The sequence below is a fragment of the Camelus ferus genome, chromosome 7, assembly GCF_009834535.1.
Source record: "Camelus ferus isolate YT-003-E chromosome 7, BCGSAC_Cfer_1.0, whole genome shotgun sequence".
In the NCBI taxonomy this organism is placed as follows: Eukaryota; Metazoa; Chordata; class Mammalia; order Artiodactyla; family Camelidae; genus Camelus; species Camelus ferus.
In genome coordinates this window covers 83,984,187-83,996,414 of record NC_045702.1, presented here as the reverse complement: position 1 = coordinate 83,996,414, position 12,228 = coordinate 83,984,187, and the positions used below count along the sequence as shown (strand labels likewise).

The 12,228-nt window shown below is 50.4% G+C and overlaps 1 protein-coding gene across 1 annotated transcript in view; it reads left to right on the top strand.

Annotated features, from left to right (window-relative positions):
• Window positions 1–12,228, top strand: part of ADCY1 (adenylate cyclase 1) — a 105,179-nt gene that overhangs the window by 85,435 nt on the left and 7,516 nt on the right. The window contains 5 exon segments of the mRNA XM_032484354.1: window positions 496–642; window positions 1,243–1,341; window positions 5,163–5,277; window positions 7,286–7,410; window positions 12,196–12,226. Of these exon segments, the coding sequence (XP_032340245.1) occupies window positions 496–642; window positions 1,243–1,341; window positions 5,163–5,277; window positions 7,286–7,410; window positions 12,196–12,226 (517 nt within the window).

Genomic DNA, 12,228 nt, shown 5'->3' with positions numbered 1-12,228 from the left:
GGTTCATTCCCTCCTCCGTGTTCAGCGCAGTCAGGGGCCATGACCTAGAGGTGAAGCTCTAAAACCACCCCAGCAGCACAGCGCAGGGCTTAGAAAAGCTGGCTCAAAAATAAAGAGGCTCAGGTTGGCCTTTTAGGTCCTAAAGGCACAAACACCAAGACTCAGCTTGACCAGCTTTGGCCTGAAATAGCTCCCGGGCTCATCTCTCATCCTGCTGGGCCTGGGGCTGTCCAGAGCGGTTTGTTTTCCCAGAACAGTGTGTCCCTCCCTGGTGCCTCCTCCCCTCCTCGCAGGGGGCTCTGCTCCCACCTGTGAGCTGAACGACCTCGCGGTGTCCTGGGCGCTCCGAGCCCCCTCCTTGTGCGGTGTGGGGTCCCAGCACATCCTGGCAGCCCAGGCAGGGGTTCCTGGTGGGGCCTGTCCCCAGCACCAGCGCTGAAAGCTGCTCTGGTCCCGGCTTCGGCGCTGGTGGCTGACCCGACCTTTGACCCCCAGGACCTGTACTACCAGTCGTACTCGCAGGTGGGGGTCATGTTCGCCTCCATCCCCAACTTCAACGACTTCTACATCGAGCTGGACGGCAACAACATGGGGGTAGAGTGTCTGCGCCTCCTGAACGAGATAATCGCCGACTTTGATGAGGTAAGGGCCGCCCCACTGCCCCGACTCCCTGGGGCCTGAGGGCTCCTGGGTGCCCAGCCCCCAACAGTTCTGAAGTGTAGCATGTTCTCTGCAGATGCACATACACTTTGTCTCCTTGGGAATCCCAACGGACTTTGACCGTTGAGGAAGGGGCTTTGCCTTAGGTTGGGGAGGATGGGTTCTGGGCTAGGAGGCGGGGTGCTGGCACCTGTACCCTACCTTGTAAGTGCTGGGCTCAGGTGGGTGGCCTCACTTACAGAGTGGGCGGATGGGAATCTCTGCAGCCTCCACCCTGGGTCCCATGTCTGTGCCAGATCTTCCCTCGCTGGGGGCCCGTCCTCCTGGGTGGTTGTGACCTCAGCTCCTGAAAGACAGTGTGTTCTGTATGCTTCCCCCGGCTCCTCTTTTAAATGCCTTTGCAGGAGCCCCTGAGGCCTGTGTTTCTTAGTTTTTCAGTTCAGCCCCAGAACTTGTCTCATAGCCACATGAAGAAGACACGTTGCTTTCCATCACGTGCCCATCCGCTCCGCGTGGCTATACACTGCCGTGACTTGTCTAAAATGTTATGTAACGTTTAACAGTTTTGTGTTTCAAACAAAGCTCATGGACAAAGACTTTTACAAGGACCTGGAGAAGATCAAGACCATTGGGAGTACCTACATGGCTGCTGTGGGGCTGGCGCCCACAGCCGGGACCAAGGTGAGTGCCTGCCCGCTGTCCAGGTGTGCCCTGCTCAGAGACTAGGTCCCAGTTCTGCCCCAAACTGCCCAGGGACCATGGACAGAGTCCCCACTGTGGGCTTTGGTTTGCCCTTTGCATTGGATTAGGGCAGCAGCCTGCAGGCTGTCTTGTCAGTGACCAGCTCTCTCTAGACACGACCTCCTGTGGAAAGTCAACAGAGGGAAGGCCCGTCATAGGGACTTCCTCCAGCCCTGCCCCCTCCCCACCGGCACCCTACCACCACCACTGTGGCAGCCTGGCACCACTGAATGTTCCCTTTTCCTGATGCAGGATTGTGAATAAAGTCCTCAGGTTGCTCCTATAAAAGAGGCAGAAAAAGAAAGGAAGATGTTAAAAAAAAATAAAAATAAAAGTGCGATGGCTAGAAAGCAGTTGTACATACAGTAAATACTAATCTAATTGTATCAATAATCACCTTAAATGTGAATGGTCTAAATATACCAATTAAAGAACAGAAACTGACCAAGTGGCTAAAAAACAAGATCCAACTACATTTTCTGCAAGAAACACACTTTAAATATAAAGACACATACACATTAAAAATAAAAGGATGTAAACAACCCAAATGTCCATCAACAGATGACTGGATAAAGATGTGGTGGTACATATATATGATGGAACACTACTCAGCCATGAAAAAGAATAAAGTAATGCCATTTGCAGCAATATGGATGGACCTGAAGATTGTCATTCTAAGTGAAGTGGGCTGGAAAGAGAAAGAAAAATGCCATATGACTTCATTTATATGAGGAATCTAAAAACTAATAATAATAATGACACAAATGAACTAACTATTATTTTGATGTCTTGAATATGTGTAAGCACATCTGACTGTCCTTTATGATTGGATTACCACATTCTGTTGATTCTTATTTTGTAGTTGGCTTTTTTCCTTTGATAACTGTGTAAGTTTAAAAGGCTAAAGATCTAATCTGTTCTTAGAAACAGTAATTAGTACATATACGTAATCTAAAAAAAGTCCAGTATACTGTATATATGTATTCACATGCAATATAATGTGTATGTGCAGTCAAACTATAGTAATTCTACCTAATAAAACTGAAAAAAAAGAAATAAAGAACAGAATCTTAAAAAAAAAAAAAGGATGTAGAAATAAATACAATGCCAGCACTATTAAAAACTCAAATAGCTATCTTAATTTCGGACAAAGCAAGCTTCAGATCAAGGAAAACGATCAGGGATGAAGAGGGTCATTACATAGTGAAAAACGAGTCAATTCTCCAAGAAGACACAACAATCTTCAATATTTATACACTTAACAACAGGGGGCCAAAACTGATAGATCCGCATGGAGAAATAGATGAGTCCACTATTACAGTTGGAGAATTTAGTGCCACACTATCAGTAATTGGTAGATCCAGTCGGGTGGAAATCTGTAGAGATAGTTGAACTGAACAGCGTTGTCAGTCACCTGGATGTAATTGACATCTATCGACTACTTCATTCAACAACCGCAGAATACGCTGCTTTTGAAGCTCACATGAAACATTTACCAAGATAGACCACACTCTGGGCTATAAAACTCAGTTTAACAAATTTAAAAGAATTGTAATCATATAAAGTATATTCTCACACCAGAATGGAGTTAAAGTAGAAATCTATTTCTAGGAGATAATTGGAAAATTCCAAAATATTCGGAAATGGAGCCATACACTTCTAAATGACAAATGGGACAAAGAAGAAATCTCAAGAGAAGTTGAAAAATAATTTGAAATTAATGAAATTGAAAATATAACTTATGAAAATTTATGGGATGCAGAAAAGGCAGTATTTAGAGAGAAATTTCTATTATTGAATTCATATATTAGAAAAGAAAACCAATCCAAAATCAATAGTTTTAATTTCCCCCTTAGAAAACTAGAGAAAGAAGAATCATCTAACCTCAAGCAAGAAGAAGAGAAGAAATAATAAAGGTCAGAGCACAAATCAATGAAATTAAAGACAAGAAAACAATCAAGAGAATTGACAAAACCAAAAATTTGGCTCTTTGAGAAGATCAAAAAAATTGATAATCTCTAGCCATGCCAACCAAGAAAAAAGGGAGAAGACACAAATATTAGAAATTAAAGAGGGGCCATTTCCACTGGACCAACGGATATTAAAAAGATATTAACATATATTGTGAACAACTCTATGGTGCTGCACTGGAGGTCCTAACTAGTAGTCCAATAAGGGAAGGACAGTAAATAGAAGATTTGTGAATTGCAAAAGTAGGAATGGAGCCATCATTCTCAACTAAAAATATTTAAACTGCTAAAATTTTTAAGTGAGTTTACCAAACTTGCTGGATATAAAATTAACATATGAATTTCTGTTTTATCTCTGTATATTAGCTGTAGACAATTAGAAAATCAAACATTTTAAAAGTTACTATTTCCAATTAATCTTTACAACTATATGCCCACAAGTTTGATAAATGAGGAGAAACGGACCAATTTTTTGAAAGACACAATCTCCCAAAACTCACCTGAGAAGAAACCGATAATCTGGGTGGGGAATATGTCTATTAAATACATTGAATCAATAATTAATAACTTTCCAAAACAGAAGGTGCTGGGCATAGATGGGTTTCCTGGTGGATTCTGTGAAACATTTAAGGAAGAAATCATCCCAGTTCCCTACAATCTCTTCCAGGATATAGAAGTAGAAGAAATACTTTCTAACTCATTCTGTGAGTCCAGCATTAGCATGATATTGAACCAGATAAAGAAATTACAAAAAGGAAAATTATGGGCCAGTATTTCTTTTGAACACAGATGCATAAATTCTCAACAAATATTAGCCAGTTGAATCCAGCGAGGTTCGAAAAGAACTATACACCACAAACGAGTTGTTGAATTTATTCCAGATAGGCAAGGCTGGCTCAACATGTCAAAATTAATAAAATTCACCTTATCAACAGGATAAAGAAGAGAAATCACATTAATGGATGCAGAAAAATTATTTGACAGCCTAGAACACTCATTCCTGATTTAAAGAAAAATTTTTCATCAAACTACATATAGAAGGAAACTTCCTCAACTTGATAAAAAACACCTACCAAAAAAAACCTGTAGCTTAACCACATGCATAATGATGAGAAATGCCTTCCCCCTGAGGAAAGGAGCATGGCAAGCAAGCCCTTCTCACCACTCCTATTTGACATTCATGCTGGAAGTCCTAACTAGTGCAGTAAGGCAAGAAAAGGAAATAAAGGTACATAGACGGAAGGAAGGAAGGGATAAAACTCTTTGTTCCTAGATAACGTGAATGTTTATGTAGAAAATAAAAAAGAATCAACAAAATATCTGCAGTAAGCAATTACAGCAAGGTTGCAAAATGCAAAGTTAATAGACAAAAGTCAATTACTTGCTTATATACCAGCAATGAACAAGTGGAATTTAAAAATACAGTACCGTTTATATTAGCACTCCCTCCCTCAAAATTAAATATTAGGTACAAACTTTTAAAGATATATGTAGTATGTCTATGAGGAAAACTGTAAAACTCGGATGAAAAAAATCAAAGGTCTAAATAAGCAGAAAGATAGTCAGTGTTTCTGCGTAGAAAGACATCATTAAGACATCAGTGATTCCCAACTTGACCTGTAGATGTAACTCAAGCAGCCCGGCTGCTGCACTGCTGATGTGGAGATCAAATCCCTGAGCTCGTCAGGGGTAAAGGCTGCACCCCTCCCCGACAGATCGCTGGCCAAGTGTCCCTGCTGCCTCTGCCCTTGCACCCCTTGAACGTAATAACCCGTGTCTGCTCACATCCAGGCGAAGAAGTGCATCTCCTCCCACCTCAGCACGTTGGCAGATTTTGCCATCGAGATGTTCGACGTCCTGGATGAGATCAACTACCAGTCTTACAATGACTTTGTGCTCCGTGTCGGTACGTGGCTGCAGGCCGTCCCATCCCGGGGGCCAGCACACCCTTCCCGCACCCGCCCCAGGAGCTGGTGGCCGCGGCCCTAGGAGGTCATTGGTCCAGGCTCCCTTGTCTCAGGAAGGAGGGTGGAGCCACCCAGATGAGTGAGTGGGACTCAGGGACAGCTGGGTGTGCCTCAGAGCTGGGTATCAGTGACTTAGGACCTGGAAGAGTTATTGTCCAGCTCACAAAACACATGAGAAATGTAGATTGTCTTAGAGGCTTTCAGATACACCTCTGAGTCCACACTTAGCGGGGGGAAGATGCCCCATTTCCCTGTCAGCAGGCCCGGAACACTGGGGCCGCGGCTGTGCGGAGCCCAGCTGTGCAGACTCAAGCCGGGTCCCTTGTCCTCCTGGGGTCCCTTCCCTCACATGTGCGTGAGGAGGGGGACCATCGGAGCTCTAAGTTCCTTTCTAGCTTTTATAAATCTATAGGGTTTTGTTTTTCACTCTTAAATTCAGCTTTTTTCCAGGAAGAAGATAATTTCCCACAAAAATTCTTGCTAGTCAAGAATATAGTTAAAGTAGAGATTTATGATTTTTTTTAAAAAAATCTTTCTGTCTTAACTATTTTAGGTTTTTCAATTTATTTTTCAGTGGGGGAGGTAATTAGGTTTATTTATTTACTTTTTTAACAGGGGTGCTGGGGATTGAACCCAGGACCTCTTGCATGCTAAGCACACACTCTACCACTGAGCTATACCCTCCTCCCTACAGATTTATGGTTTCTTTCTCTTTTTCCTTTCTCTCTCTCTCTCTCTTTCCTGCTAGTCACGATATAGTTAGTTGAACTGGACATTTCTGGCTGTTTTACAATTCACACATCTAGTGGCCTTAAGAGCAGGACTGAGCGCTGGGTTTGAGTGTGAGGGGGGCGGCAGGTGTCCATCAGAGTGGGTGGAGTTCTGATGCGCTTAAGCTAACTTAGACCTGGTGCCTGGCCTGAGGGACGGGCTGGAGATGGGGGCAGACCGCCCTCTGCTCACCCCTAGTGGTCAGTTCTCTGGGGCTGCGAGCTCAGATTAATAGATGTACTGGTGTGACAGGGAACAGATCCAAGTGTCCAGCAGGGAAATTCTGTTGTTTACTCTCCCACTGAGAACCCACCAGCCAGTGCCCTCTGTGCCTGGATGGCTGGTCACATGAGGCTGGATCCTGGCTCCATCTCGTTCACGTGGACTGGGGCATCCGGGGTGGTAGAGGGTGGCTCTCTGTGTCCCACTTGCCATCTGGGAAGTGGGCCCTTTGGGGCTCTTCCTCGAGGTCCCACATCCACCTGGCCCAAGGCTGAGCACTCCCAGCTCACACCGTCCAGTTCTGCCCGCTTCTCCCACCTTCTCCCGCGGATGCCAGCACTGCCTGCCCAGGCTTTGGGGAATCGACTAGGCCAGTATCTGAAGTGTTATTAACATGCTTGGCTGAGCTCAGAAAAATCGATGCCCGAGGACAGAATCAGAAGATACAACCTGGTGTTGGCCCAGACACAGCTGGGGCACCCGGGCCAGTGTCACTCAGCAGGCCGGGTGGACCCCGAATCACATAAAGAGAAGGGGGCCTCCGCTCTCCTTCAGAGCATCCTGAAATACTTCGTTCTGGGCCCCACTCCCGAAGGAGCCGAGGGATCCCACCCAGGGAAACAGTCTGGAGCTGCTGTCCTTTCTGAAAGAGGGAGCTGCTGTTGGGGGGACACACACTGTGGCTCTACAGACTGAAAGGTCAGCCTGCTTAGCAGCAGGACTCGGCCTGAGGATGCTGTTCCAGGAAATGGGACTTTTTCTGGGGATCAGGACTGCTTCCTGGCAGTGTGGGGTGCCAGCAGGGGCTGGGAGCAGCCGCTCAGTGATGCTGTGGGGTCCCTGATTTAGGGAGGGTGGTTGCACTTGGTGACCCCAGGAATCCATGACCTCACAAGGGCCAGCTCCTCCCCTCCAAAGTCTCCCCACTAACACCACACCGGGACTGTTTTCCAGGCATCAACGTTGGCCCCGTGGTGGCCGGAGTAATTGGAGCTCGCAGGCCCCAGTATGACATCTGGGGAAACACAGTCAATGTGGCCAGTCGGATGGACAGCACCGGGGTCCAGGGCAGGATCCAGGTCAGTGCATTCAGAGTTCCCAAGGTGCAGGTGCCCATTCCTGCAGGCGGGAGAGGCAAGGGTCAGGCGCGGGCCAGCCACCCAGCTCTGCAGCCTGCATCCTCCCTTCCTCGTCTGCCTCTTCTGGGTGGGGACACAATGCTGCATGAAGGTACGCTGATGGGGGCTCATTGTGTCTGCGGCCTTGGGGGTTGATCCCTTTGTGGCCATGTGGAGAGTCAGGGTGGTGAGTGACCGGGACAGCTGGGGACAGTGAGTGATGGCTCCTTAGAAGGGAAGGGGCTTCCTCGCCGTTTGAAGGGCAGAGTGCTGTGGGGCCACCTGACCTGGGATGAGACCCTGGTGCTGTGACCCCAGCGGGGAGCCATCTGAAGGTTTCGAGGACAGTGGACCCTGCTTTCATGGGTAGGTTGGAGTGTGGATCCACTCTCTGAATTTCCTTTAGAACAAGCAAGTGTGAGTCAGCTGAAGCCTGGACGCTGCAGGCCTCTGAGAGCCTCAGAGGGAAGGAGCCTGTCCCCTGGGTGTGGCTGTGGCTGTGGCTGTTCTCTGGGGACCCCGGGGGACAGGGCAGAGAGTGCAGCACTTGACAAGCAGGGCTGCTGCCTTCCTGCTGTGGCCTGGCCTTGGGGCGGTGACAGAGAATTGTTCGCTCAATGGCTGTCACCACGTTGCAGCCAGTTAGCGCTGGTCTTTTTGCTGTATCACAGAGTCGCACTTGGTCCTCTGCAGACCCTGTGAGATGTGCATTCATCCCGGGTTTTGACAAAGACACTGGGGTGCAGCCCCCTGCAGGATGTGGTTCCAGTGAGAAGGTTGCGAGCCTGGGGCTCTCCCACCTTGTGCCTGTACGATTCCGGTGGCCCCACCTGGCATTCGCTGGGCACTAACTCTTGGTCAGGTACCTTGGTGGGTCCCTTGGATCCATCAGCTTGAACGACCAGCAGACCAAAATCCTTATGGCGCTCTCTTGCTGCTCAGAACGTAGGTGGGATCTCCGTGCAGCATCTGTGGTTCTTTTTCTTAAGCTTCCCTTAAGGTGGTGAAACACACATAACATAAAATTGACCATCTTGGGCAGTTTTAAGTGCCCGGCTCGGTAGTGCTAAGGGCACGCACATTGTCGTATGGCTGTCGATCCCAGGTCACTGTGTTCCTTCCCTAACAGGATCTTTCACCCTCGTTCCTTGCAGCCTTCCCTAAGAGCTGGTCATGTCCCAGGGCAGACCTGGCGGGAGCCCCACCCACTCTCCAGCCTGGCTATGTCCAGAGCCAGCATCACGTTTCTAAGTTTCAGGAGTCAGATTGAGTCGGCCACTCCTCTGCTCAGAACCGCCCCTGTTCCCTCAGCCTCTTTTGAGGGCTGTTTGCCATCACGTGGCCTCCCCCACACCATCCAGCCTCCCCCAGCTGCTGCCTGGCGATGTCCGCGTCTGGGCTCCCACAGGGCAGTGCTGCGGCTTGGCTCCGCGGTCCCTCTGCATGGACCTCCCGGGAAGGCCTGCATCAAGCAAGATTTTTGCAGACCAGGCCCCTCGTCTTCCTCCATTTGGCTTGAGTGTCAGCACCCATGCACTTGGGACAGGGCAGGACAAGAGCGGGGCTCTGCTGACATTTGTCAGCCTGGGTGAGACCAGCAGTCCCTGCCCCCGGCCTGGCCACGTGACCGCCCTCTTCGCTGACGGCGCTTTCGGCCCATCGGGCTCCTGCCCGCTGTTTTAAGGGAGAAACACTTATGCTCCCCTGTTGTGTGGTTCTTTTAGGGGTTCATGGTCATGGTCCAGGAGAGAGCCCCTTCCCTGTGCTGGCCCACATTAAACCTTTGCTTCTTCCCTTGAAGAAGGGAGTGAGAGACTGGGATTTTAATGTTAAAGGTTTGTAAAGAGGCATCTTACTTTTTCCTTAAACTAATGTCAATTAGACATCGCCTGCCGGAATTCTCATTCCTCAGCCCTCTGGTGGAAGCTTTTTTCTTCTGTGTCAAAAATCCAAAAAAGGAGACTCCCTCCCACCCGTGTCTCCTCTCCCAGGAGAGGCAGGCGAGGGTTCTGTGCAGACTGAAGTCCCAGGGACATCTCGGGGCCCCGTTTTCCAAGCAGTAAGGCAGCCAAGGGAAGGCTGACCACGATGATGCCCAGATTCCACCTGGGCTGTCCGCTTGGGGACCGAACAGATGCTTCCCTGGAAATGCCTCCAGGGGGCCCAGCACTTGTTCTCAGGCAGAGTGAGGTCGACGTGGCTGTGGGGTGGGTCCTCCCCTGCCTGCCGGGCCTCACAGGGAACTCTAGGGAGCGTTCCCAGCTCGACTCTGCCTTGACACAGGGACCCTCACGCAGATGGCTAAGAATCGGACATTCTGGGGGATGCCTTCGTGGCCTCTTGAGGCCCTTGTGTCTCTGAGCTCCTGACCTAGGCACTCGCCAGGACCCACCCCGGTAACAGCAAGCACTGTCCTGATTCACAGCCTGGGACTTCCTGGCTGGACTCTCAAGGCTGAGGGGCGTACAGGGGCAGCTTGCAGCCCGGAAGGACCCCCTGGCCCGTCCCCACCTGCTGTCAGACCTCGGCTTTGCTGTGTGTGGCGGTGGGTCATCCTCACCTCCAGCATTTCTTTGCACGATGTTTTGGATTTTTTATTACCTTTCTTCATAAAACAAGTGAAAACAGTAAAAGGAGAAGCTCAGGGTCAGGATCAGACTCAGAGGTTTTGTTGGCGTGTCAGTGTGTATCTTGGGGTTCAAGCAGGACTTTGGGGTCTCCAGAGCACAGGTCTCTAAACAGATGAATTGTGGGTTCAGTTGTGAAAGGAAAGAGCAAAACGGAGCCTTTGATCATAATCCATTTTTCCATCTTGCGTCTTAGAGGCCTCATCTGAGTGGTGACCTCGGTGTCTCCCCTGGTAACCAGCCAGTTTCTGGCTGAGTTCCATGAAGAACTTCAGGGTGCGCTGAGCGAGCCCTGCGGGGGACCTGAGTGAGGCTCTCACCGTCGTGTGGCTTTAGACCGGGGCCTTTGGGGCCACCCGCCAGCCAGCGCCCTGGGGAATTTAAGCGCTCCCCACTTTCTCTTGATCATCTGAGTCTCCGTGACTGTGATAGCTACCGTCAGGCTGACCAAGTTACTCTTCTTGTCAGCGGACAGCATCCTTCTCATTTACCAGGTGTGGGAGGGACCACCTGACCAGCTCCCAAGGCTGAGAGATGGAGCCCATCTGGCGAGGGTCCAGGCCTCAGGCGTCCACCTCCCCTTCCCTGTCTGGGTGGGTGGATGGCGGCATCCGGTTCCTCCCCAGGGGACTTTCTGCAGACGCCAGGCAGCCCCCAGCCCCTCCGTGCCAGCACCAGCCAGGGCCTCGTTGAGGAGCAGCTGCAGAAATTGGCAGAGGTCGTTAATTAAGGGCACTGGTAGCGCCCTGGGCCGCCTCCTATAGGTCGAGCAGACGCAGTTCCACCCCCTCCTGTCTACACTGGATCAGCCAGTTTTGTTTGTTTCTCCCCAGGGGCTTTTAGAGTCATCGACGGATTTCACTGTCCAGGGAGCCGGGCAGCTTCTGATTTTCTGTGGTCATGTGTGATTTCTGTGCTTCCCTGGATAAACAGTTTTCTGCAGGCCTTGGTTGCCCGCCTACCTACCTTCCTTCCTTCCGTCCTTCCTTCCTTCCTTCCTTCCTTCCTTCTTTCATTCAACAAGCACTTATGAATACGGAGCCCTGGTAAGACGTGATGAGATAGACCAGACCCCTTGTGTGGGGCACTCACTGTCCAGAGAGGGAGTTAGACGCTGTGCATGCCAGAAGCAGGCCGATGGTTAGTGAGCGCGAGGGCCACGCGGGAGAAAGGCCAGGTTCCAGCCCATCGGGCAGGGGAGAGAGCAGTCCTCTGCCCAGCTCTGCCAGGGACTGACACCCTGGGGACCTGAGACCCTGGGCCCTGGATGGGCTGAGTCATTTTAACTAAAGATCCCAGAGATGACATGGGGTGGGGGAGGCTGGGGGTGGTTTCAGAGCAGCACCCGGGGGGATCAGGAGGGAGGTGGTCTCCTCCTTCAGTGTAAGGCGAGGAGGAACCAAGTTACTATGTCCTCTTCTGCTTAAAGAACCTTATTAGAAAGTGCTTTTTCCTCTATCTTTTTTTTTTAACTTTGTGAGGCAGGAATTCTAGCTAGCATTGTGTGGGAACCCAAGAATTGAGGGAGTTAAGTCATGTCCCGTTGTCACTAGGGGAATGTGCCTACTGCCCTGTCTGTGCTGGTGGCTCCACTTTTGGGCCCACAGAAGCCCCAGGAGCCTGGGCACCCCACCTGGGTCCTGAGGGCTCTGTGCCGGCCACAGGGATACGAGCCTGGTGCTGGCCCCTTCCTGCCAGTCCCCGACCCTCGAAGTTGTCCGAGGTTACTGCAGGTGCCGAGAGCCCTGCAGAGAGCCGGGCCTACTCCTGTCTGTCCACAGCTGGAGCTCGATGTCTGCACATCTGGCTGGAGCTTGGGGTGACCACGGAACTCACACTCTGTCCCCTTCCAGCCCACCCATCATCCATGGGGAACACTATCCTCGCCTGCTTGTCTGGGGCCAGTTAGGCCCCTCTTGAGTCTCCTGCTCTCTTTGTGGGATCACGTCCTTCTCACAGAGTGAGCAGAGTCACCACAGGAGGAGCAGAGGACCCAGCTCCCAGGCTGGGCTAGGGAGGCCAGGGGCTGAGTGATCAGGGTGGGCCGTGCAGGTGGAGGAGGGACCCCTCTGTGGGCACCCCACTGACCAAGAGTGATGCCCGCATGTCTCTGCTGCAGGTGACCGAGGAAGTTCACCGGCTGCTGCGGCGG